Source organism: Ixodes scapularis, unplaced genomic scaffold (assembly GCF_016920785.2).
Source record: "Ixodes scapularis isolate PalLabHiFi unplaced genomic scaffold, ASM1692078v2 PGA_scaffold3__209_contigs__length_174095766, whole genome shotgun sequence".
Lineage (NCBI taxonomy): Eukaryota > Metazoa > Arthropoda > Arachnida > Ixodida > Ixodidae > Ixodes > Ixodes scapularis.
The window spans coordinates 139,253,873-139,279,558 of record NW_024609868.1 but is presented as its reverse complement, the minus strand read 5'-3'; the positions used below and the strand labels follow the sequence as shown (position 1 = coordinate 139,279,558).

The 25,686-nt window shown below is 46.5% G+C and overlaps 1 protein-coding gene and 1 pseudogene across 1 annotated transcript; both read left to right on the top strand.

The window, feature by feature from the left end:
• The first annotated feature begins 203 nt into the window (after window positions 1–203).
• On the top strand, window positions 204–20,534 carry LOC120849735 (evasin P1095-like). Its single transcript, XM_040221936.1, has 3 exons — window positions 204–277; window positions 15,477–15,564; window positions 20,270–20,534. The coding sequence occupies exons 1-3, from the start codon at window positions 213–215 to the stop codon at window positions 20,450–20,452; spliced, it is 336 nt and encodes a 111-aa protein (XP_040077870.1). The 5' UTR covers window positions 204–212; the 3' UTR covers window positions 20,453–20,534.
• A 3,065-nt stretch (window positions 20,535–23,599) lies between these two features.
• On the top strand, window positions 23,600–24,370 carry LOC120849888 (annotated as a pseudogene).
• Window positions 24,371–25,686: the final 1,316 nt, after the last annotated feature.

Here is a 25,686-nt window from a genome sequence, read left to right as displayed (position 1 = left end):
TATAGTGCTTCGTACTGTGCAACGCCTCCGTGTAACAATAATAAAAAAAGTTTCAATTTTGTTGATGTCGCCGGCAATCTTTCGCGGGCAATGGAGGTATGACGTCAAATGGAAATTCTGTTAGAATAAAGAACACCTTGTCTGTCTCTTCGTTAGCTATAACAACACCTGTTTCCAGCACTATCCACTAGATCCTTGATTAAGATCTTGGGATGGAGCTCAACGCCTTTACCTTTCTTCAAAGTGCCGTATTCATTGCCATTGGGTATCATGCCAAGTAAGTGTTATTTTCTCGAGTGAAGCCTATACGTATAACGTTTAAACTCAAATACGACGTGTATCTCGTAATAATTACCTATTCGGATAATGAAATATTGCTACGTTTTTGACCGATTTTGCATCGCTGGTGACCACACCGGATGGAATGGGTTCCTAAACTCGCCACCATAATTCTTTAATTTTATTTTCGTGGCAGTTTTTGAAAGTTTCGGTTGCATCTTGTAACGTATCCCTTGTTCCTGCATAGAATGTTCCAGACTGTGTAGTTTGTATAAATAAAGCAGATTGTTCAACATGGAGTAAGTCGCTCTTTCGTAGCCATCGCGCTATGCATTTTGTATAATTTTCTACGCACCAGTTCGCATAATTGAGAATTTATTTTTAGCTTTTCATTTTTTTATGTTATAACAGCCGCAATATATATATATATAGAAAAAACGTTTTGGCAGTTTTCTTGGCGATTTACTGGTACAATTCAGGCAAGCCAGATTTCCGTTCATCGTAGTCGTTCGAGACAAAATACACTGCCATCCTTTAGGCTCCGGAGCGTTTGGTACCCAAATTCGTGGCGGTTTTTGCGACGCAAAATCATTCTTTTTGCTAGTTACAGTTGATTTCAGCTGTGGCCATGTTAGATCGCATGTTGCTGATACATGTAACCTAAGTAGGTTAATATCGCACAAGTTTTTCCGCGAAAAAATATGTACACACTATCAAGCATTTGGACAGTCTAAATAATTTTAAGCTAGTAAATAAAACTACTATTCCTTAATACAATAACTTATTCTTCGCTACGTTTTTATTAAATCACACTCCTCAAGTGGACAATATGTATTATTATTTGTCGAGCTCCCTCATCAATGTGCCATGACTTTAAGTCTTCGGCATCGAATGATCCAATATGCAGCTTTTAGCGTATTTCCACAAATATAGATCAATCCACCAACGTTATTGGGGAGAATCGCGTCCATCTAAGAATATTTTATATTTGACTCAAGAATGGTTTAAATAAAATATTTTTTTATGAGACTAATTATCCGCTGTGTAAATGGAAAAGTATCCAGGGCTCATCCATGACCGGGCCATTGATTTAAATGAATATCGTCTGTTCTCATGCTTTTTTTTTGCTTGTATATTCATCAGCACGGTGAGAAAGATGTGTATTATAGCTTGTTTTACGCCAGACAAAATGGTCTATTATTGACTATTACAAATCTGGTTTAAGTTTCCTGTCAGTATTTGTTTTAATGAAAAGACTTGTTTCTTGTTATATGCACGTAGCCTAGTACGCTTGTATTTTAACATGTCTTACTTCCTCTGAAAACATGTTTCAGTTGCAATTGGATACTGTTTCGTCAATATTAATATCAACGGATTCAGTAACTACTTTGTTGTGGCTGGATGTTAGCATTTAACCAAAAATAACGTCGTTTTTAATTTTTTATTTACATTTTGGATCTGGTGCACCAATATGAAGAAACAAAAAAACAACTGAAAGATTGCAAGGCATACTACATATGCTTGTTATGCAAATATAGGAAATACTTCGTACTTTATGTGGTGTTCCTTTAGGGGCTGGGAGCTAATGTCGTAAATATGTCTTTTTAACTAAAATACAATTTTATTAACAATTTACTATCGATAATCTATAGTTTTCGACGTGTTACCTACTCTGTGTAGTCTCGACTCCAAGTTTGAGTTTTGTTTTCAATTTTGAAAATGTGTTTTAGTTCAAGTGTATAAGTAGTTGCGCTTGAGTTTATATTGTCACGGGTGGTGTCCAATAAACAATAAATAAACACAAAGAAATAAACGTTTAATGTGGCGAACTTGTGCCAAAAATAAAAGAGCACAAAAGATAATAATAGAGCGTCGCGGGCGTCGAAGTAGGCGTGGCAGCAGAGTCGAACGCTGGGGCGAGACTGACTCCTGCTTGCCAGGCGGAGCCGCTTTTGTACACGCGTTGGCTTCTGGAGCGTTCGATGTAGAAGGTTCGACGCGGAGAACATTCTAACCTCGAATCAGCTAGACGATTCTCGAATTCACTAGAACATCACATTACAGTGTAAACAAAAATGCGCAGCCGCGGCCAGGAATCGAACCCTGGCCCTTCGCGTGGGAGGTAAGCGCGATAACCGTTGTGCTACGGCCGCTGTGCCTACTTGGCGCGCGGCATTACTCCCCCCCTTAAAAAGTGCATCGCCTCGATGCAACACAAAACAAAGCACATAAAGAGAACGGCAAACTAAAGAGTCATATGAAACACATAAGATCCGCAGTCCTATCAAGCGTAGTAAGGCTTCAGGCGCACGACGTGGACGACTTCAGGTCGTGGTGGGCGGCGTGATGATGTTCTTGTTCCGTCAGGCATCACCTCGTAGTTCAGCTCGCCGAGGCGACGAAGTACCTTGTATGGTCCAAAGTACCGTTTCAGCAGTTTCTCACTGAGGCCGCGGCGACGGATGGGCGTCCACACCCACACCCTGTCTCCGGGCTGGAAGTGAACGTCCCTGCGACGAAGGTTGTAGCGGCCGGCGTCGACGCGTTGCTGGTCTTGAATCATGAGTCGGGCGAGCTGGCGGGCTTCTTCGGCGCGTTGAGCAACCGCCTGGGCGTCGTCGCTCTCATTTACAGATGGCTCATGGGGCAGCATTGCGTCCAGCATGGTCGTGACCTTCCGACCATGTACCAGCTGGAAAGGGGTGAATCCAGTGGTCTCCTGAACCGCCGTATTGTAGGCGAACGTGACGTAGGGCAACACCTCGTCCCACGTCTTGTGTTCTACGTCGACGTACATAGAGATCATATCGGCGATTGTCTTGTTGAGTCGCTCGGTCAGCCCGTTGGTCTGTGGGTGGTATGCAGTGGTTCGACGATGGCCGGTGCCACTGAGACGAAGGATCTCTTGCGTCAGCTGGGCCATGAACGAAGATCCACGGTCTGTGATGAGGACTTCAGGGGCGCCGTGCCGGAGGACAATGGACTCAATGAAAAACTTGGCGACTTCAACAGCCGTGCCTGCTGGAAGGGCTTTCGTCTCGGCGTACCGTGTGATATAATCGGTGGCGACGATAATCCAGCGGTTTCCCGACGTTGACGATGGGAAAGGGCCAAGTAAATCTATTCCGATCTGCTGGAACGGCATAGACGGGGGAGAAATCGGATGCAGAAGTCCTGACGGCTTCGTTGGCGGTTTCTTGCGTCGCTGACACTCGTGGCATGATCGAATGTATAGGTGAACGGTCTTCGGTAGCCTCGTCCAGTAGTACTTTTCTCGAATCCTGGCGAGCGTCCTGCTGTAGCCAAGGTGTCCAGCCGTTGGGTCGTCATGGCATCCTTGGAATATTTCGTCTCGAATGCTGGCAGGAACAACCAACAGCCATGCTGTGTTGTTGTTGACGAAGTTCTCCTTGTACAGCACCCCTCGCCGCATGGAAAATGTATGCAGGATTCTTAAGAAAGCACGGGGAACCGAACTCGCTTGTCCCTCTAAGTGATCGATGAGCGCTCGCATTTCAGGGTCGTCTCGTTGGAGTGCTGCCATGTCGCTGACGTCCAAAGCGCCGAGGAAACACTCATCGTCGTCGTCTTCGATACAGGCAGGACTGGCCTCGACAGGAGCTCTTGACAGGCAGTCGGCGTCATGATGCTTCCGGCCGGACTTGTACACAACGGTCATGTCGAACTCCTGCAGTCGTAGGCTCCACCGGGCGAGGCGTCCGGAGGGGTCTTTCAGATTCGCGAGCCAGCAGAGCGAGTGGTGGTCCGTGACCACGCGAAAAGGACTTCCATACAGATATGGGCGAAACTTTGTTATTGCCCAGACGACAGCAAGGCACTCCTTTTCAGTTGTAGAGTAGTTCCTCTCCGCCTTAGACAGCGTACGACTCGCGTATGCGATGACTCGCTCTGCCCCGTCCTGCCTTTGAACTAGCACTGCGCCAAGTCCGGTGTTACTGGCGTCCGTGTGGATCTCTGTATCAGCGAACTGGTCGAAATGGCCAAGAATCGGGGGCGTCTGGAGTCTTCGTTTCAGCTCATCGAATGACTGCTGGTGTTCGTCTGTCCATTCGAACTTTACGGCGTCCTTCGTGAGGTGCGTCAGCGGTGCGGACAGCTTGGCGAAGTCCCGAACAAATCGTCTGTAGTAGGCACAAAGTCCCAGGAATCTTCTCACGGCCTTCTTGTCAGACGGCGGCGTAAATGCAGCCACGGCGCGGGTCTTCTCAGGGTCAGGGAGAACACCTTTGTTGCTCACGACGTGGCCAAGGAACTTAAGTTCACCATAGGCGAATCGACACTTTGTTGGCTTGAGTGACAGGCCGGCGGTCTTGATGGCTTGAAGCACGGCTCGAAGCCGTTTCAGGTGCTCGTCGAAATCTCGTGAAAATACCACGACGTCGTCGAGGTAGACGAGGCAGCTCTGCCATTTCAGACCTGCCAGCACGGTGTCCATGACACGCTGGAAGGTGGCTGGCGCAGTACAAAGCCCGAACGGCATCACTTTGAAATCGTTACCGTCCGTCGGGAGTGACGATGGCAGTTTTCTCCCGGTCGCGTTCGTCGACTTCAATCTGCCAGTAGCCACACTCTTAGAAAAAAGGGTCAGTATAGTCCTCCCTAAAGGGAGGAACGCTCTTGACACATATGTTCCTTCAGAAAGGGAGAAACGTTCGTCCCTTCAGCAGGGGAGCAAAAGTTCCTCCGTCGACTGCATCTCATTATGGCGGCCACGAATCGAGCAAATCGAGCTCGATAAGGCTTAACGAGAACACTAAGTCTATTGTACGAAGCGAGAGGAGCAGCAAATAAAAACGTAACACGAGCTTTCCGCGAACTGTGTTCATTTCCGAAGTTTCTTTACCCCTGCAGGTAAAGAAACTTACGTTTCGAAAGCATGCAGTCACTCAGTCTTCTCATCGTCAGCACTGCGATGTTCAACGGAGACAACCGGCACCCAGTTCGCGCACTTTATGTCTTACCTTCGCTATTCCTCGAGCCACAATTCCTTCGTCAACCGCACATCACGAAGGAGTGAAAATCATTCGCCCGCGAAACCAAGCCGCTCTCAAAAAAAAAAAGAAAATCCGAAACAACCTCTTGGCTTACCTCAGCACGGTAACGCGAAATTATGGCGTAGCCGCGTAGCGTAAAAGGATGTTAAATCGTTCGCCACCAGATGGCAGGGTCAAGCAGAGTAATCGCAAGTAGCTAGGCTAGGTGGCGCTAGGTACCGCCCAATTCATGTTTTACAAAAAAAATTTATTTTCTTACGCCACAATTGCGTTTCTTTTTCTTCGTGAATCTCTAACACATGTAGACACGTTACGCACACTACGAGTATCAGGTGAACAAATATTGAGCGCATACACAGGCATCGCACATACAAACATCAATACAACAAACAGCACACTACCCCAATCACTACTCGCGAGCCCTGCGTTTCCGTCTTTTATACTGGTCGTTTTGAACGTACGGAATTTTTCGGTGACTCCCTAAGCAATAGAAAATATTCCGAACATGTTAATTTTTTTCCAGCAATGTAATACATCTGAGACTATTTTTAATGGCTCAGGAAATGAATCTCTTATTAAAAGAAAACGCTCGATCATGCCGTAATTATTTGAAAGCCAATAAATCGAGCCGCTCCAATGTGGTTCCAAGCCATGAGTTTGTTTTCCCGCACGGCCCTTCGTAGCCAGTATTTATATTGTAGTTTTTCTATTTGTGCTGTTCGCTCACGGCTGCAATTGCCGTCTTGAATTAATCTTTGTAGAGCGGATATTCACTCAGCTGGAAGTGATGCTTCACGGGCAGAGAAATCGCTTTTCGATCAACTTGAACGCAGTCAAAGCAGCGACTTGCGGCAACTGTTAAGTGTACGGAGCTACGCCGTTGCGAGCTCGAAAACTTCTAGCGCTCATCCCAGCCCGACACTTGGAGGAAAGTTTCTACAGGAACCGTAATATATTTAAACAGTAAAATAAAGGATAGCGTTTTTTTTTATTTTACCTGTTTTTTTATGCTAAATTTCCATTGTAAATATACGTACTTTCCGTCATACTTTCGTACTGTTCAGTCTTTTCCCCAAAGCGCAATCGCTCTCGGGGACCGACAATCACATTGGCCACTGTAAGATAGGAGCTTACCGTTCAGACCAGCGTTCCAACATGACTATCTACACGTCGATCGACTGCACCTAATCCCTCAAGTGGTTTTCAACTCTTTAATGTAAAGCGGAATGTCATCCTGCGACACCCCGCCCCCTCCAATCACGGCCCGACCAGCGGCATCAATGACCGACAGCTTACGTCATCTCATCTTGTTGTTACAACACTGATACGCAACACACGGTCACATCGGCGATAATTCCAGTCTTCTGTTCACAACCCACAACACTGCCATCACGATGTTGCAGCTGTGTTGCTGACACGCACAAATACAAGTCAGCGACGACGACGACGACGATGCCAGGAAGCTACATCGGATGACCGGGGCGCTACGTTCTAGCCCTGGACGTCAATGCATCGGGGGTGGCAGCCGTCTACTTTGACTGGGCCACCACCTGGAGCTGCTGCCTTCAAAAAAGCGAGCGAGTGCACCATCAACCGCCAGGGCTTTACCATCCAGAACGTCCATTGAACAGCCTACCGAAGGTCACCTTGGCTCGCTTGCCTACTGGCCTGATCCGCCGCCGAACCTCCAAGACTCGTACGGCGGATCAGAAGAGCACGTCGTCCTGAACACCACCGAACCGCCAAGGCTTTCCCAGCCGCACGGTGAAGCCTCCGGACAGCACCCTTTGCCCAGGCACTTCTTACAGCCGGTAGAAGTGTCTTGGCAAACCCCGAACCTTCAAGCAACGGTGCTTGCGACGTTGAGAAGACCGCGTCGTCCCCCCCTTGTATATATCATCTCATAATCATCATCACTAGACGTGGCACCGCGGGCCTCCATGGTACGGGCTGTCGCCTTTCCGCGGTGCCACGGCTCTCCTGAGCCAATAAAGATTACAATTACAATTACAATTACAATTACAGAACCACGTTGAACGCCGGTTGCACTCGGCATCGGGAAACAGAACCGAACTCAGCACGGAAGGCATCCAGGCAGCCGGCAGCAAAACCTGCCTTCCTGCGGTTTTCATAACGTCGAAAACGTCGAAAACGTCGAAGCAGTTCCGCGTGGTTTCGCTACAGTAGCTCCGTGCCGCGTGAGTCCCGCAATCCGAAGACGGACATCCTACCCAGTGTAAGTGGCGCTGCTGGCACTGCTTCGGAACTTCGCTGTTTCTAGCGGCTTCGTTAGCTCGTTTGATAAAATTAGTGGTAAAAGCGTCAATGCAACCGAAATGTTCTGCAGGTTTGGACTAGAAGACGGAATTACAGGTGGCCTTTGCCTGCCGCTGAAGCTCAATCAACTCAACATTAATTTACTAATCAACGTGCGCGATGTGCTCGAAAACCGAAACCGAAAGAAGATGAGTCGGGAGGGCGAAAGCTTTCTCCGGTCTGCCTGGAGAAGGAGGAAAACGTCTCGGTTAATAATAAGGACTTTAATTTTCCTTTCATCGGTCTGAGTATGTTTATGTGTGTTTTGGTAAAAAAAAAAAAATAATAATAATAAAAAAAAAAACTTGACGAAAAAACAAAACAAAAAAAAAAATCCCGCTCCTCTGGGGATCGAACCTTTGACCACTTGGTCAGTAGCGCGGTGTTTTACCCCTGCGCCAACTGAACAAGGAGGAACTCGCCCTCCTCCTTTCATCTGAACTGCCGTTCCTCCCTTCTCTGGGCAACTTGTCCGCAACAAGGAGGAAGAGTCGCTGTTGCTACCTTTCTCCTCCTTTTTTTCTTAGAGTGCACTCTTCAGATCCATCGATGAAAAATATCGGGAGTGGCGCAGTCGCTCTAACGTATCGTCGATGCGGGGGAGCGGATAGACGTCCTTCTTCGTCACAGCGTTCAGTCGACAATAGTCCACGCAGAACCGCAGGGTTCCGTCCTTCTTCTTTACAAGGACGACTGGGGACGCCCATGGGCTTCTTGAGGGTTGAATGATGTCGTCGTCGAGCATCTCCTGGACTTGATCTTGAATCACTTTCCTTTCCTTTAAGGAGACTCGATACGGCGACTGGTGGACAGGAAGTGAGTCGTCGTCGGTAACAATGCGATGTTTCGCCATTGGTGTTTGGCGAATCTTCGATGTCGTGGCAAAACAGTCGCTGTATTCGGCAAGGAGATCAACCAGTTGCCGGCGCTTCGTAGCTGGGAGCTCGGGGTCGATGTCGAGCGGCTGCGGCGTGCTGTTCTGCTGCGACGACGAGGTTTCTACGGAGATTGCGGTGACCACGACTGGCGCCTGAAGCTCCTCAATGTGGCCCACAGTGGTACCCTCCGTTAGGTGCTGCGGCTCCTCTCGGAAGTTCGTTACAAGAACAGTTGTACGTCCTTCTTGGAGATCCGTTACGCCTCGTGCTACGCCAATTCCTTTCTCAAGGAGCAGTTGGACGTTGCCTTCCAGAAGAGCTTCACCGTGCATGGCTGCGTCGGTTATGACGGGGACGAAAACACTCGACCGCGGCGGTAAGTTCATATGGTCGGCAATAACTCGGATCGCGGTTGGCGTCGTGTTGGTCTCCACCGACGGTAAAACAGGCTTTCGCAGCGTCAGCTGGTTTGCCCCGAGGTCGATGACGGCGCCATACTCGCAGAGAAAGTCCATTCCAAGGATAACGTCTCTTGAACAGTCTTGCAGAACGACGAACTTAACAGGGCACGTCTCACCGTGGATCTCGACGCGAGCAGTGCATCTCCCGACTGGTGTGATGAGGTGCCCTCCGGCGGTTCGTATTTGTGGTCCATCCCACGGCTTGGTGACTTTTCGAAGGCGGCGGGAGAGCCTCCCACTCAAGACTGAGTAGTCTGCTCCGGTGTCCACGAGCGCTGATGCGTCGTGGCCGTCGATGACGACGTTTAGGTTATTGGACACGGTTGCAGGGGCGTCGTTTCGATTTCTGGTAGCGTTTGAGTGGGGGCCCTCTGACGTTCGTGGAGGATCTTGGCGTCGGTCGTCTTCGGCAACTCCACCTCCAGGGGTTGCCGCGCCTAGTTTCCCCGGCGAGGAGCGAGGGGTGACAGGCTTTCACGTCGGGGTCGGTGCATCGGCGAAGCTGGACGTCGCGGTGACGGCGACCGGAACTCTCGGCGTGACGCAGGCTCGGGGGACTGGGGTCGTCGCAGGTACTCGTCGATCTCCCGAGGGCGTTCACCATACCGGGGGCGCGGGTCGCTTGGGTGGAATCCGCGCAGCCCGAGTCGTCGGTATGGGCATCGGCGGTACACATGGTCAGCTTCCCCGCAGTGGTAACACAGCGGGCGTCGGTCGGCCGTCCTCCAGACGTCTGTCTTCCTCGGCGCAGGTCGCTCTGGGGGAACGTGCGCCTGATCTTCCTGCCGTCGGGGGTACTGCGGCGTTGGGGCGTCTCTTCGGGGTGGCGCCGTGGCTTGGCGGGAAGCTTGCGGCGGTCGTCGGGCCATGGCGGCGTAGCTCAACGTCGGTTCCTCCGGTGCCACCCTGGTGACGGGAACCTCTGGTTGGAGCGCGCGATGCACTTTTTCTCGGACAGCCTCGGCGATGGAAATGGTTGGCGGACGGCTGGTGGTTGGCAGCAACCTTCGCAGTTCCTCCCGGACAACCTCCCGGATAATTTCGCGGATGTCCGTACCAGGCACGTTTTTACCGCTAAGGAGCGCGGTTGCAGTGACGCTTGGCTGCCGCTGGTAGTGGGAAGCGCGCGCTTGGAGGGCGCGCTCGATGTTTGTCGCCTCGCTGACGAAGGCGTCGACGGTTGCCGGCGGGTTGCGGACGAGGCCTCCGAAGATGTCGTCCTTCACGCCCCGCATCAAAATGCGCAGCTTCTTTCCCTCGGTGGCCTGAGGATCGGCGCGGGAGCTCAGGCGGAGCACGTCTTCCACAAAGCTCGTGACGCTTTCATTGGGGCCCTGGGTCCTGGTTCGCAGTAGGTCCTCGGCTCTCTCTCGGTGGTGGTGGTTGACGAACGTAGCCTTCAGGTCGGTCTTGAAGATGTCCCACGACGTCATAGCGGACTCATGGTTCTCGTACCAGTGCTTGGCGGTTCCCTCAAGCGAGAAGTAGACGTTGTGCAGCCGTTGCTCGTCGGTCCAGCCATAGTGGCGGGCAACGCGTTCATACTGGTCAATCCAGTCTTCGACGTCTTCGTAGAGTTCACCGTGGAAGGGGGCAGCCGTCCGCGGTGCGACGGGCATGTAGACGACGGGAGAAGCGGCGGGGGCTTGCGACTGGTTGGCCATCGTCGTCTTCTGCGGCTTGGGCTTGTCCAGGAGCAAACCGTACTCAGAATCCTCTCCCTTGGTGCGGCGGCTGGTCCGAATTTCAGGTTCTGCGGTGAGTGGTCTTCTCACCGAACCGGGAATCGGACTTGCACTGCGGTCCCTTGGAGGGGAACGCTGCACGGGCATGCGGTACCCCGCACCTCCACCAAAATGTCACGGGTGGTGACCAATAAACAATAAATAAACAGAAAGAAATAAACGTTTAATGTGGCGAACTTGTGCCAAAAATAAAAGAGCACAAAAGATAATAATAGAGCGTCGCGGGCTTCGAAGTCGGCGTGGCAGCAGAGTCGAACGCTGGGGCGAGACTGGCTCCTGCTTGCCAGGCGGAGCCGCTTTTGTACACGCGTTGGCTTCTGGAGCGTTCGATGTAGAAGGTTCGACGCGGAGAACATTCTAACCTCGAATCAGCTAGACGGTTCTCGAATTCACTAGAACATCACATTACAGTGTAAACAAAAACGCGTAGCCGCGGCCAGGAATCGAACCCTGGCCCTTCGCGTGGGAGGTAAGCGCGATAACCGTTGTGCTACGGCCGCTGTGCCTACTTGGCGCGCGGCATTATTATCATTTTCGACGTATACATTATATAATTTTGGCGAGCGACTGAGCTCGTGTTTGTGTTTCTTTTTAGAAAATAAATTTGTTGTATCTAATGTTTCATTTGCCGTCAACCCATGCCAGGGACTCAGGACTTCTTCAAGCTGCCGGAGCAGCTTTTTAACCTTGTTTTTCTTTTGTATGAACCAAAACAAAACGAACTTATTGTGTATTAAATACTCTTATTTTATTAATCCGAGAGATCTAAAGTTTCAACAATAAAACATCATTCATCGTAAAATATGAAAACTTTCCTTGAGCACTTAAATCGAAGCTCTTCGCCTCATTTCTCTAGATATCTTAGGTTTAAGATTTTGAAGATTTTGGACGACCTATATGAATCGAAAATACTGTGAATCCCCACAATTTGTTTCTAAAATTTCTAATTATGCCAGCTCTGAGCGAATGCGTGGCAAACACACGCCCTCTTCTTATACATATTTGGGGTCTTTCTAATCGTACTTATATCATTCCTTCAGCGGAACTCAGGCGCAGGGTAAGTTAGAGTGGCGACAAATACGCTCATTTAGAAAAGTAAAGTCAACCTTGGAATAAGTGGGAATAATGATCATTATTTAACCTGGAGAATATTTGTTGGCGCAGCGAGTGCATTATATCGCACTGACATAGAATTTATCTGACATAGGGTGTCACATGCACAACGTGATGATTTTAGAAGGAGAGAAAATTCGGCTGACATAAAAAGGCATATTAGTATTCATAAATATATTAAAATATTAAATACGCCACCACTGAAGTGTCCCTCCAGCATAAAGTATCCTGAACACAGGGATATTTTTACCACGAAATCTGTTAACTTAAAAAGTGTTTTATGTAAGAGCCTTTTTCTTTCATCTATCAATTAATGAATTTGAAACAGTCTGGTGTGGTGTTATTGCAGCGATATTGATGATGATAGATAAAAAGAAAACAGTAAAACCACTTGCGCACAAGGAAGCCTGGGATAATAAAGTGTTTGACGAGATATTAAGACCCGTAATAGTTACCACAAAACTGTACTTATCAAATTAGACGGGATACCGTGTGGTTTCTTTATTGGTATGTGACTAAAAGTTCTTAAAAGTTTAAAGTATAATTCAGCATTGAACGTGTTTTCACATTTCTAAGACCACACAATGGGTCTTTAAGCAGAATTCGTTTTATATATAATGCCTGTAAATAAGCCGTGGAGTGCCAGTATGCCGGAAACAATATGTTTTTATTAATCACTACATTGAGGACGCAAGTTCTAAACCTAACGTGACATTTCTTTTCATGGCGTACCATACTGTGCTTCTTTTTTTGTATCTTATTTCCTTACTCTATGGTAGCACAGGTCTTGTGGCAATTAATATCTTTGTTTTCTTTGCCTCACCCTAATCGTGAATTGGTGCTGATAAAATGCTTATGTGTTTGAAACTATATTGCATTATTATCACCTAGTGTACATATACATGGATCATGAATGAAGGCTGCTGTGACGGATGTGCTCTCTTTAAATTTATGTAACATTGTATTTGCGCGGAGAATTTGTTTTATACTTTGAAAATATAGTTTAGTCTGACATTACTATTCAACCTAACACTGTATGAAAAACAGTGGATATTCGTGGTAGTATTTGAAGGAATACAGTGCAATAGGCTTATAACGGTTCCAAGTATAACAATCTACCCCTATAACGATCAGTTCCTAGAGGACGATGCGCTTTTGCTTTGGGTATCCCGTCCCAGTACTGCCCTAATCGGTTAAAATGACTTCATTTTCGGGTTTTCTCTGTACTGTTTTGGTTTTCTCTGTACGCTGTACTTCAAAACCTATAATTGTAGTACTGCCCTACTGAAAAAAAAATATTTGAAATTCAAACTGGCGACCCGTTTGAATCAAACGTGATTATGGGATACGAGTGCCCGTTTGAAACGGTACCCGTTCGAAACGGTACCCATTTGATACGGATGCCCGTTTGATACAGCTGCCCGCTTGATACATATGCCCGTTTGATACGGGTGCCCGTTCGACCTGACACGTGACCTCACGTTCGAACGTGCCATTCGGATTCGCTAGCCCTAAATGGGTATTGTCTGGGAGTTTGGTTATTTTAAACTTATTTAAGACGTCCCGAAACTCATAACCGTATTTATAACATGGAGAAAACACGTAGAACGAATGCGTTTGCGTAGGTGCTTGCAAATGGACAGGAAAACAGACACAAAGGATTGTTTTCAATTCTCCTCAAAGTTTATTACCTTTTCTGACGACAAATACGAACGTGCAAGCGATCTGTGAAATGTGCGAGGCACTTTAAGCTTTTATACAACTTAAAAGATTGCAAAGCAAACAAGAACCGAGGTAATTCTAGACTATACAGCTAGACTTTCGGGGAAATTATTCTCCCGGTTGCCGCGTGAATAAGCGCTGCATAATTCTACGGATAACCTGGAAGAGTACGCATAGAAGAGAGGTCAATCGTTGCCAACACGTATTTTGCAGTGCACTTACCATAATAATAGCGGACTTGAAAGATGTAATCCGTGATATTTGTCGTCACGGTCAAAGCAGGACAACCGCACAAACACAAAAAACCAGAAAGAAGGCTCGTTGAAGTTTCAACACGATGCGGCGCACAAGCTGTCATTTGCCGAACCCAGCCAAACCGCTAGAATTTCTGACTTCTTTGAAGAATCGCTTGTTGCCGATATACGCGTAGGACTTTTCGAACATTTGGTGCACATCCCATACGTTGTCGAGAGACATTCTTATAAGACCGCAGGGAAAGGCGGCAGATCGAAGCAGGCAGGACAAACGAAGTTGCAACGGAAAACAAGCAGACAAAGAAGCAAGCGACTGTCAACGTGCGCGCAGCCGGATCTGGCTATGCTTATCAGCGTGGAGCGTGCCCTACCCTCTCTCTGGTCACGTGACAGAGCCGACCAGAGAGGAGGAAGGGGGCGACGGCGAGGCCAAGGAGCAAGACGCCAGGACAACCCACACCCCTCCCTCGCAACCCTCTCTTCATGCATTCTATGTAAAAAAAAGAAAAAAAAATTGCGGTTGGCTTTTTGTGGCAATGCAGTCAATAGTCAATGCTAGGGGGAGGGTGCACGGACCGCTGTACACGCACTTTTCCTCTCTTGGAGTTGCCACTGTACGTCGCGTTCGCAACCTTGGAAAGCAGGCGAAACGCGCGCATTTCAGCACGCAAGCTGGAAATGGCGTCGGCCAGGAGCTCGGCTTGCGCTCGAGCCTAAAAAGCACCCGGCACGAGCTCGTAATTTGACTGCTGCAACGGCGGGCGTGCTCTCGCAATGTTCAATGTTCTTGCAGGCACGTGTTCGCGCTACCTTCGCCGCGTCTTGAAATAAAGTGAAACGGACTCAAGAAGTACATTCTTTTATGCGGTCGCGTCTTCTGCGAGAGAGATTCGAGCTGAATAAGAAAATTGAGGCAAAAAAGGTGGACAGTTTTAAAGTTCTGTCAAAAATATCGGCTCACCAATGTCGTGCGTTAACGTAAAAAAAAAAAAGAAAAGTGTTAGTTTTAGTTGCAGTATAAGCGCACATCAGCGCACTTAAAATATAAATACAGTTACTTGCTTTACGCGGACGATCTGAAATCAATGAACCGTCGCTCCCAGCCTCCCGGAAACATTGGCTGCCACGGCTCAAACAGCTAGGCGTGCCCAGGCCGCCGATCTGTACGTTCAATATCAAACGGGCTCCTGAGAGCCGTTTGATTAAACCGGTACAGTTTGACGGTCACCGGTCACCCGCTTGTGCAACATGTTCACCGGTTTGAGCAAACGTGCGACAACTTTGCCCAAACGAGTGTGGCCCATTTGCCCAGACGAGTAACTCGTTCGCCAAAGGAGTGACCTGTTTGCCCAAATAGGTGACCGTTATGGCTCATACGGGGGACCCGTTTGAGCCATACGGGCGACCCCTTTGGCAAACTAGAGACCGCTATTGCTAAACTGTTACCGGTATGGACCCGTTTATTTTCATACAGGCGCCAAATGTTTTTTTTTTCAGTAGGGTGGTTCTGGATTAAGATGCATAATATAACTTCAAGAGGCTGTTTTTACATAAAATGAAAAATAAACATTCAAACCATTTTTGAAAATACTGGGTCCTTGAAGTGCTAAAATGTGAAATAAGAATCGCTTACAATATTTTGTTCCTGAAAGTATTTCCTTGCTGTTCCTAAACTTGTGTTCAATTTTTCTAGTCTCCATTCAACTGTTGTTGGATCCGAAGTAGAAACTTCCGACAGTGACTCCAGTCACGACATTGATGTCTCTTATTGCGGCATGAATGTAAGTTTTTTTTAAGTTATAAAAATATATGTTAGTTAGTGTTTATTAATGATTAGGTAAGTAAAGACCTTCTCAAAGTTTACTGATCCTTCAAGTCAGCTATAAAAATCGGTGAACAAGAAATCGAAAAAAAAATTCGGAATAAAATGCAACATGCAGTGCGCTTCAACGTATGTAATGCAAATCTGGTATGGTAAAGTGAAAATCTGAATTTTTCCCTAGGGCAAAGCCGAGTTCTGATATATTGAGTACACCGAAATGGCGAGTGGCTGCGCCGCCCACGTAACTCAGTAAATTCTACCAGAGCCGTAATTCTTTCCGCATAACTCCATGCTTTCTTCGTTTTTCCTCATTTCGGAGTTGCCCCGGTAGCATCTACGAAAGCTATCATGGCCGCCTACGGGTCGACTTCTTAATCGGAGACTCGTCTAAAGCTCCAAACACAAGAGCAACAAAAACAGACATCGCGCCGGGGCACCATCCAAACTGCCGCGGACGTTCTGACGTACACGTGTGCAGTACCGCAATGTCAAAGCGTCCACTGCGGTTGCTATGGAATCTGTCGTGCAGCCCTCGTTTTCGTCACTCTTGTGTTTCGGTGTTTACGTTCCGAGTAAAAACCGGTAAGTAAAAGAAAAAGTCGACTGCCAGCCGACGGCGCAGAACTGAGGGAGCTTGAAAACACTTCCTCCCGCATAGAAAGACAGAGAGAAAAAAAAGTTCTGTAAAATGTAAAAAAATATTTATCATTCTCTCTCTCTCTCTTTACACATATATATACATTATTAGGAACTGAGTAACGGACAGACTGGGAACCGGGCTTGGACTATAATGGTGGAGATGTTTGAATGGGACATGATTAGATAATCTTGGGCTCCGATGGCAGGTCCCATTTAGTCTCCGCAAAGCGAGTCCGCAGGTTCCCCTAATATTTGCCGCGGGGACGTGACGATGTTCCGTCACCGGCGGGATCCTGGTGTGATTGGTGGTGGCTGTTGGCTTCGATGAAGATGAAGTCCAACAGCCACCCTCATTGGCCCGGACGTTTATGTCGCCGCGGCAGCCGCTTCTCTCGATGGTGGATAAAGAGGAAGACGAAGACCCGTTGTCGTTAGTCCCTTCGGCCAATGTCCGAAAGCCTTGATTCCGGGCCTTCGAGAGGGTCTCTGCTAAGCGATGGCGTTGCGGACCGTCCCCCTAAGTGAGCGGTCATTCGAGCACTGCTTCGTCGGAGTAGAAACACAACACAGCTTCCAACTGACCGATGAAAGGATATCATGAAAGCCGCGGCTGACAGCCGTCATGAACAAACGAGAGGACAGACACCGATACAGCAGGAAACACAGGCGCCAGACCTGAACCATAAAAAGCCACCAAGCCTTCAGTGCGTTCCTACTGTGCCCCTCACGCATTTTTCTCGAACATCCAATATGACGCTCCGACCGATCATGAAGAAAATGTTCCGAAAGGACGGAGCTATCTTATTGACAACCCACTGTGATCGTTGGGCAGAGTCAAACCTTAAGAACGTCCCGTGATGCGTTTATACTCAACGAAGTTTGATAATAGGAAATGACCCCGATTCCCGCAGTTTTTATGTGCTACCAAACTTTAAAAGGAGTTTGCTCTTGTCGTTTCAACATCGAAACTTTTATAAAAATATTATTATGCTGTATGTACATTCTGCTGCGAACACAATGGATTTAGCTGTACTGTACTTGTGACTATTTTACGGATTTCAAATAGCGTTTCATTGTCTGAACCATTTCTAAACAAATCATGTTCACATTGAAGAACACTTAAAATAACGATAATATTCAAATACATAATTAAATGCTTAATATTTATTTGACATGGGGAGCAACACTTTATTACAAATACAATCCTATTCTATTCAACGATACGCGCTACACCTGTTCATCCCCGAAAATGATTACAGACTGACGCTACTGCTTTAGGTCTAGATAGCGCGGATTATTTTAATACTGATTTTAAACATGACAAAATTGTCCTAACCATTCATATTTTATTTTTTTAGAATCTTCAGATATAAAATTAAATAATAAGCGAATACGTATATCAGGGGAAATCCTTTCCTTATTGTTTTTTTTTTATATATATATCGCCGTTGTGGCATTGTCTGCGAGTTGAGGGCTACCACTTCTTTCTTATATACGTTTTTTTTTTTATTAAGGATGATAACAAATGCATCAGTATTTTCTTATTCCTGTATCAAAGGCTGTTCTATGTACGTATAGAGAAATATGTAACTATAAATGCGTTATACGATAATTTGATTAGGTGGGTTATATATAGGGCTCCGTGTTTTCGGATAAATCCGAAAAACTCCGAAAAACACCCGCCGGTGAAGTTTTTGTCAATTCGGATTTATCCGATAAACGCCGAATGGTTATGTGCCTATGCAAACCCCCCCGCCCCCCCCCCCCCCCTTCCCCCCCTCGTTGTCAAAAGGGGGTTTTACGGCTTGTCCCTTGAAGATTAGTTCAGGAAAACAGGTCATCGTAACATTCGTGTCACGACAAAAGCCACTCTTTTGGTTTCGAGTTTGGGTAATGGGGTTTGGGATTTAGAGAAAGGAGTGCGTATGTTTCTGGGGGTAACAGTGAAAGCTATGGACCATGGAGATTGCATAAAATAGGCAAGAGGGGCAGTGGAAACTTCTCTATTACATCTTTAATCACTCCAGCTCGCGCGGCCGCGGGATAAATTGATGGGATGACTACGAGCTTCCTTGCGGCCACCTCCGGCAGTTTATTGATTTTAAGGTATCGACGTTTATCGAAGCGCCACTTGTGTGTGACTTTTGTCGTGGATAAATTAGTATTCTCAATGTCAATGGCACCAACGCCAAATTCAACTGAAGAAATCTTAATTGATACGAGCTCGTTTTATTTTTTATCTGGCTTACGTTTGCATCCGGTTATTATTTATTATTTTTTAAAAGGAAACACTGCAAAATTATTCTCCGAATTTCGAAAAACTGGGGATTTACGAAAAGTAAACTCCGATAGACACCGAATTTCGGCTAAAAAAATAAACTCCGAAAAACACCCTCCGAATTTCACTAAAAATAAACTCCGGAAACACGGAGCCCGAGTTATATTGTAAGTGCGAATTGTGTATCGCGCGATGCACAAACCCATTCTTTGTCGAACAAAGTTTTGCGAAGAAATTACGCTTTTGTGGCCTAAATCTTTATGTTTTAGTTTATCGCTGTTAGACAAGCTCATCAACCTATTATTAAAAACTAAGTGTAATTCCAACAGAGTATTCAAGGCCATGCACTTTCGCAGTCGATATCAGTTTGAAAATTTGAGGTACTAAGAGTTTAATTGTTTTAAACAATCACGAAACAGAAATATTGCGTCTATCGGTGGTTTCTGTTTTTTTTTTATTCAAAACTGCTGAAAGTGAGTAATAACATTTGATCTGCATAAATGCGTTAATACACAAAAAACAAGTTTCTATAGTGCAATATTTACATTATATTTGTGTTCATAAGAGCTGCACACTAAAACATATAGATAATAATGTTCTGATATGTATTTTCCATAAACATTCCTAAATTTGTACACGATACGTAAGTCGTATGACATAAAATGAAAGTTCCTATGCCATCCTTTATGTTTTACATTAGTTTAATAGAATAATATATTCGATTTCACTGGACTGCTCCCGACGTGAATAAATGGTATAGTATACCGTGCATTATTTGATAGCGCAGTCGCACAAATTATTAAATTCTCTCAATAGAATGGTAAGGTCTCTAGTTGGTACATTCTGCGTAAATAAAACCGCCAGGGAACGGTGATTTTACTCGCATATGTTTGATCATAGAACGAAAATGAAACGGCGTAAATCCCTTGTTCAAAACGGACGCTCACAATTCTTTTTCCGTTTAGTCAGTATTAAGGGTCGGCTCTCTCCAGGATTAATAATTATAGGCTCTAGCAAGATCTTTTTTAAAATTTCAGAGGCTTGTTTCTTTAGTTTGTTCCTTAATGCGGCAGCTGTCTGAAGGGTAAAACAAATAGGTACATTGTAAAAATATTACTGCATATCTGTTGCTATGGAACTACAGCTTAACTAATAGATCTGTTAACATTTTGTTTTTAATTAAATGTGTATTTTTTATGATCGTCGTCCAGCTAATATCTTAGAAGAAGGCGTCTGTATTTTAAGGGATGATAACACACTCTGTAATGAAAGGCGGAAAGCTAAATCGTCGGTATAACTAAAAATTGTAAACACTGGATGCAATAGCGTATACAACACGTGTTGACAGGTTTCATTAGTACTACAATTTGTATCTGTGGCGTTTTCGTATCGTTTCAAAAAAAATCTTTGTGTTAAACCGACTACACAAAGTGTATGCACTAGCAGGTCACTTGTGATATCTTGACTTTATGTATGATTAGTATAATGTTCAGCGGTACTCTAAATGTGTTTTTTCAAGCAATACCACTCATGTGCTACGGAGGAGATCGAGCCTTTATATGTAGCTGTCTTAAATTTTTGAACTGCAACTGAAGAAAACCATTTTAGGGAGGGGCAAAAATTTATATTTAGAAAATCACTAGAGGTTGAGACATTATTACCACAATTAGCTATAGTGTAGAGTTTATTTATAAATAATATAAATATATGCTTTAAGCATGAATTGTATATTATCCTTTTTTTTCAGTGTACGGTAGAAAATGGAGTCTCGAGCGGGTGCAACGAAGATTGTGTATGTGTACATCACGGCAATGAACCCAATGGTATCTGCATAACCATCACGAATTTAGGAGATTTAGGAAATCCTCTCGAAGATCCGAGCATCGATAATGCAACGCCTCTGACACAAATTTTTGCAGAGGAAGCATAAACACGAAAGTAACCAAGAACTCGAAAAAATATACTGAATGTGTTCAGTAGCATCGGTGATGGATGTATAATCATTCCAATTTCTTTTCGGTTTTTAGGTTAAGTTTACTCCTACGAAAGCTAATAAAAACCTGACTTAATGAATTGCATATTGTCACGGGTGGTGACCAAAAACAATAAATAAACAAAAAGAAATAAACGTTTAATGTGGCGAACTTGTGCCAAAAATAAAAAGGGTACAAAAGGTAATAACAGAGCGTCGCGGGCGTCGAAGTCGGCGTGACAGCAGAGTCGAACGCTGGGGCGAGACTGACTCGACAAGGTCGCGGGCGGCCTCTTATCTAAGGTGAGTCACTATCTCGAAGATTCGGCGGAGAAGGTTCGAGCGTAGCGCGCTCGGGGCGAGAATGATGAACACGCACTTTCTGGAACAACTAAAGCAGGGATAAATGATAGAAGCTACGTGCGGTACATGAATAAACGAGAACTTTCTGGAGGTCCGTGACCGAGCGTTGCTTTCTCAGCCCTGCGGGCGGCAATATGATTGCCCTCTAATATTTTTTTTTTAAATCCAGCCGGTGTTTTTTTTATACAAAAAGTGCGTTGACAATTTAGTATATACATTACCCTATTGCATGATGAACCTATAAAAATGACTTGACGCTTGATCTAAGATTTTATCATAACAATGATACAGATCACCATCACGTAGAAACAAGATAATAAAATATTTAAAATAGTATTTGGAATAAAATGTTTGAAAATAAGCACAGTTTACTCAAACATTTTGTTTATTAAAAAAGACGCCCTTTTTTCCATGAGGAAACTATCAATTTTTATATATGTATAATTTTTTTAATGTAGCATCGTTTGATGGAATTTGCTTTTGGGATTCTCACGTTTGTTCCCATGGCGCTTTGCCTTTATTGTGAAGTGTCCATTACTAGGCGACCATCACAGGTGGAGTAGTTGGCACAAAGAAGCAATACAAAAAGTAATTGCAATGATCCGATTGTCGAGGTATCGACGAACAGGCACGGTGACAGAGAAAAACAGCTTGGGTGAGAGCCTTTAAGTTGTGCGAATAAATAGGAGAAATTAACGATCAATTAATACAGTGTACACAGGTAAGGTATTTCAAGACAGTCACTTACTTATACTAACACTCTTACTTATGAACAAGAATAACAGGCTGCACTTATCTACGGAGCATAAACAATAATTGAGTATTTTATAAACGTAACCACCGGCGGATGTGGCTAAGAATAAAGCTGCGTCTAGTGGTGCATTAAATCTATCCTGTCACTTTCCCGCGATGCTCGTCGGACGCATTTAGTTATATGATCTAGGAGTTGTATTGAATCTAGCCATTCAATTTCCTTAATGCGATGTCTAAAGATTTAAATATTTATTTATTCAGAATATCTCAAAGGAAAATTCGGATTGGTTCGATCGATTTTTTGAAAAAAAGGCTGTGCCCGAACAATATTGACACGAGTAAAACCATATACTTGATTAATAAAACTTAAAATGAACGTTTAATGCAGCGACCTTGTGCGGAGAAACATAAAGTAACAAGGTGCGTGCGTACTTTGACAGAGATGGAAGGACGACTGACTCAAGCAGCCTTGCGATGCTCCTTTTTTAAGCACGTTGGTATCTAGAAGTTTCCGAGCACGAAAAAACGATATTCTCGAATCATCCCAGTTATACAAAAAAAAAAAATATATATATATAAAGAACAAGCGCTGGCAAGGACTAAGCCCCAGACAGCGGCTTGGAGTCGAGCACGCTGTTTACTCAGCTATTTGCACACGGCAATATTGGCGCGCGCGCAGCCGACCAGATATTCAGCGAGCTCGTGGCCTAACGAGTCAGCGCTCGGCAGTCGAAGAGTATGCACGTGCGATGGCGATCGCTCTGATAGCGAGGTGATAACGGCCGACACCGGCCGTGGTGACTAGCCTGTTTGCATCCCTGCCGACTATCGGATCATGCTGCCGACGTTGCCGCCTGGAGACAAGGGAAAAAAAGTGAAAGCCGTTTGCAATTTCCTGTAAAGTCGAATTAGAGCGCAGCTCTTGAGGAGGAGGATGGAATTGTACTGAGGGGTGGGTATATCCCTCTCCCTTTTTCCCACCACGTTATCCTGCCTGCTACTCCGCTACGGGGGCCACGTGGTCTCACAGGGGCCACGTGGCCCCCGTGAGGTCACGTGACTTCAGGGGGTCACGTGACCTCAGGGAGGGCCACGTGACCTGAGGGGGTAGCGTGACCCCACGGTGACGCCGATGCCGACGGCAACAGCGTACCGGTGATGACATCATCAGTGACGTCACTGATAACGTCATCAATAACGTCATCGTGATGATTGCGATGGCGATGAGGATGACGTCATCAGTGACCTTCATCGTGATGATGACGAGGGCAATGAGGATGACGTCACTGATGACGTCATCAGTGATGTCGTCGTGATGATTACGATGACACTTAAGATGACGTCATCCTGATGACGTCATCAGTGACGTCACCAGTAATGACATCATCGGTGCCCTGATGACGTCATCAGTGACGTCATCGTGATGATGACGACGACGATGAGGATGAAGTTATCGCGATAACGTGATCATAATGACATCACTGATGACGTCATCAGTGACGTCACCAGTGATGTCACGCGTACCATAATGCACCGCGCGATTACGCCGACGCCGACGGCGACGGCGACAGCGACGCCGCTCAAGCCGGAAACGGGCGCCTAAGAGCTGCGCTCTAAAAACCAAGTCTACCATCACTGCGATGTAAACGCCAAGCCAATAAGGATCGTCGACTTCAAAACGCCGTTGGAAAAAGCGGACCTTCGTAAGGATGTAGCAGGGCTCGGTGTGTGCCAAATGGGACGCGTGTGGCTCTGCAACTTAAAAAGTGCGGCAGCGAAAGAACGACTACTACAGATAGGCCGGCTCACGGTGAAGGGAAACCTGTGCGTCCCCGTAGACCCCAACCGGCAGGGAGTTCGGGAAAAGATAGATTGGGTCTCGTTCAACGTGTCCTACGGCACTCTGCGGAAGGCGCTGGACGAGTACGCACAGTTCACGGGGTGACCAAGGACAAGTGGCAAGTGGAAGGCTTCGAAGACATCGAGTCGACCACCAAGATCGCTAAACTGACACTCAAGGAAGGCAAGACGCCGGAGAGCCTACCTCATCAGCTAGGGCTTGAGGGGGCACGATCCTCGTTGTCGTACCCGGGCGGGCACCGCTATGTCTACGGTGCCGAAGGCAAGGTCACATACGACGCGATTGCCGTGTACATCGGTGCGGACAATGCCGTGGCTTCGGCCACGTGGCCCAAGACTGTGCACGGACGTACGCGAGTGCTGCAGTCAGTCGAGCGAGCGACGAGGGATGCGACCTCACCATGGATGAGGTGGAAGCAGGGGAGGCCGCAACATCGTCGACGCCATCTGAAAGGGCACAGCAGGACAAGGCGACAGCCAAAGGACATGATGACAAGAGGTGGAGGCGACATTCCAGGACGGGAAGCGCACAGAGAGGGCTCCTGAAGCCAACGAAAAAGAGGGGCAGGCGACAACGACTGGAATATCTTCACCACAGGCAGTGGTGGTAATGGCGATGGGAAGCTCCGGTCCCGAAACAGCGGCCATCCAGTGTGAATCAGTCATGGAACTGGATACCTCAAAGGTGAAGCGGCGACTGGACGACGAGTCTCCGAAAAATGTCGCACCGGTGCAGAGTGGTCAGAGGGGGAGTTTCAGCTGATTGGAAAAAAGGGTCGCTAAGTCAGCAAAGTGCGGTCCTCGTCGCTGACCCGCGATGGGGGTCTGTCGCAGCGAGTACCGACCCTGGTACGGTATGACGCGAAGGGTAATCGCTGGAAGCAGGGTCTGACGCAATAAAACGGCACAACGCACAACTAACGTCTGGTCTGCGCATAGGGACCCTTAACGTCAAGGGACTTGCGGCACGCCGCCGACAGTGTCAGCTGAGTCGCCTTCTTCTTGAGAGGAACTAAGACGTTTTCGCGGTTCAGGACACGAAGGTCGAGAGTGAAAGTCAGGCAGAGTTTTTGGTGAAACCGTTTACGTCGATGTACAATGTCTGCGTCAGCCATGCTGTAGGTAAATCTGGAGGATGCTGTCTGCTCTTGAGGAGAGCTGCTGGGCTCATCGAAGAGAATGTTGTGTCGTGTGAATCGGGAAAGCTTGTTCTCTGCGATTTTTTTTCCTAAATCAAAAGTGGAGGGTTATGTGCTTTTATGCGCCAAACGTGGAGAGTGAGCGACGAGCCTTTTTTGAATGTACTGACCAATTTGTAATCAGTTACCGGTTTACGATGTTGCTGGAGACTTCAATTGTGTCTGTATGCCAGAAGACCGGATAAATCAGAGACGAAATAGTGATAGGTCAATTGAAGTTTTAAATCAGGTTATTCAAGATACCGGATTCGAAGACCTGGTACCGTGTATAACACTGAGACATCGGGTCCTTTACACGCGCCACCAAGGCAGAGGTCATGCCAGGCTTGACAGGGTTTATGTTTCAGCGGATTTAGTACCCCAGTGTAACGATTTCGCGGTCAGTCATGTCTCGTTCAGCGATCACAGCTTGGTGACGTTACCCTTGGAGTCAGCATAAGAAACAATCTAGCTTTTCGGGGGAGTTGTGGAAGTTAAACGCAAAGCTCCTCGAGGACCAAGAATTGATAGGAAAAATCGAAAGTAAGCTAGGCAGACTAGAAGGCGTTTCAGAAAATAACATATGTGAGGAGTGGGAACTATTTAAACACCAGGTTAAGATTGATGCGATTGAAGGAGCAACTAACATAAAGCGGGAAAGGCGAAGGGTAGAGAACGGTCTTCGATATGATTTACAAATGCTTTATGTAGAGGAGGAAAGAACGCCAGAAGCCTTCAGAGACGACATAAGCACTATCAAAGGCAAGCCTGAGAAAATAGATGGAGAGAAATATAAAGGGACAATCGTTCGAGCCCGTGCGAGGAACTTGATTGTCGGGGAAACGCCCACAAAGATGGCACTTGCGCTGGAAAAAGGTATGCTAGCGGGAACCGGATTGAAGAAATAGAGTACAGAGGGGCAGTACCTCGAAATCAGGACAGTATTCAGCATGCTTTTGTTGAGTATTATACAGATTTGTTTGAAAAGAAAATGCCATAAGAAAAGGTGCTTGATAGGGAATATCTTCAAGTCAGCTG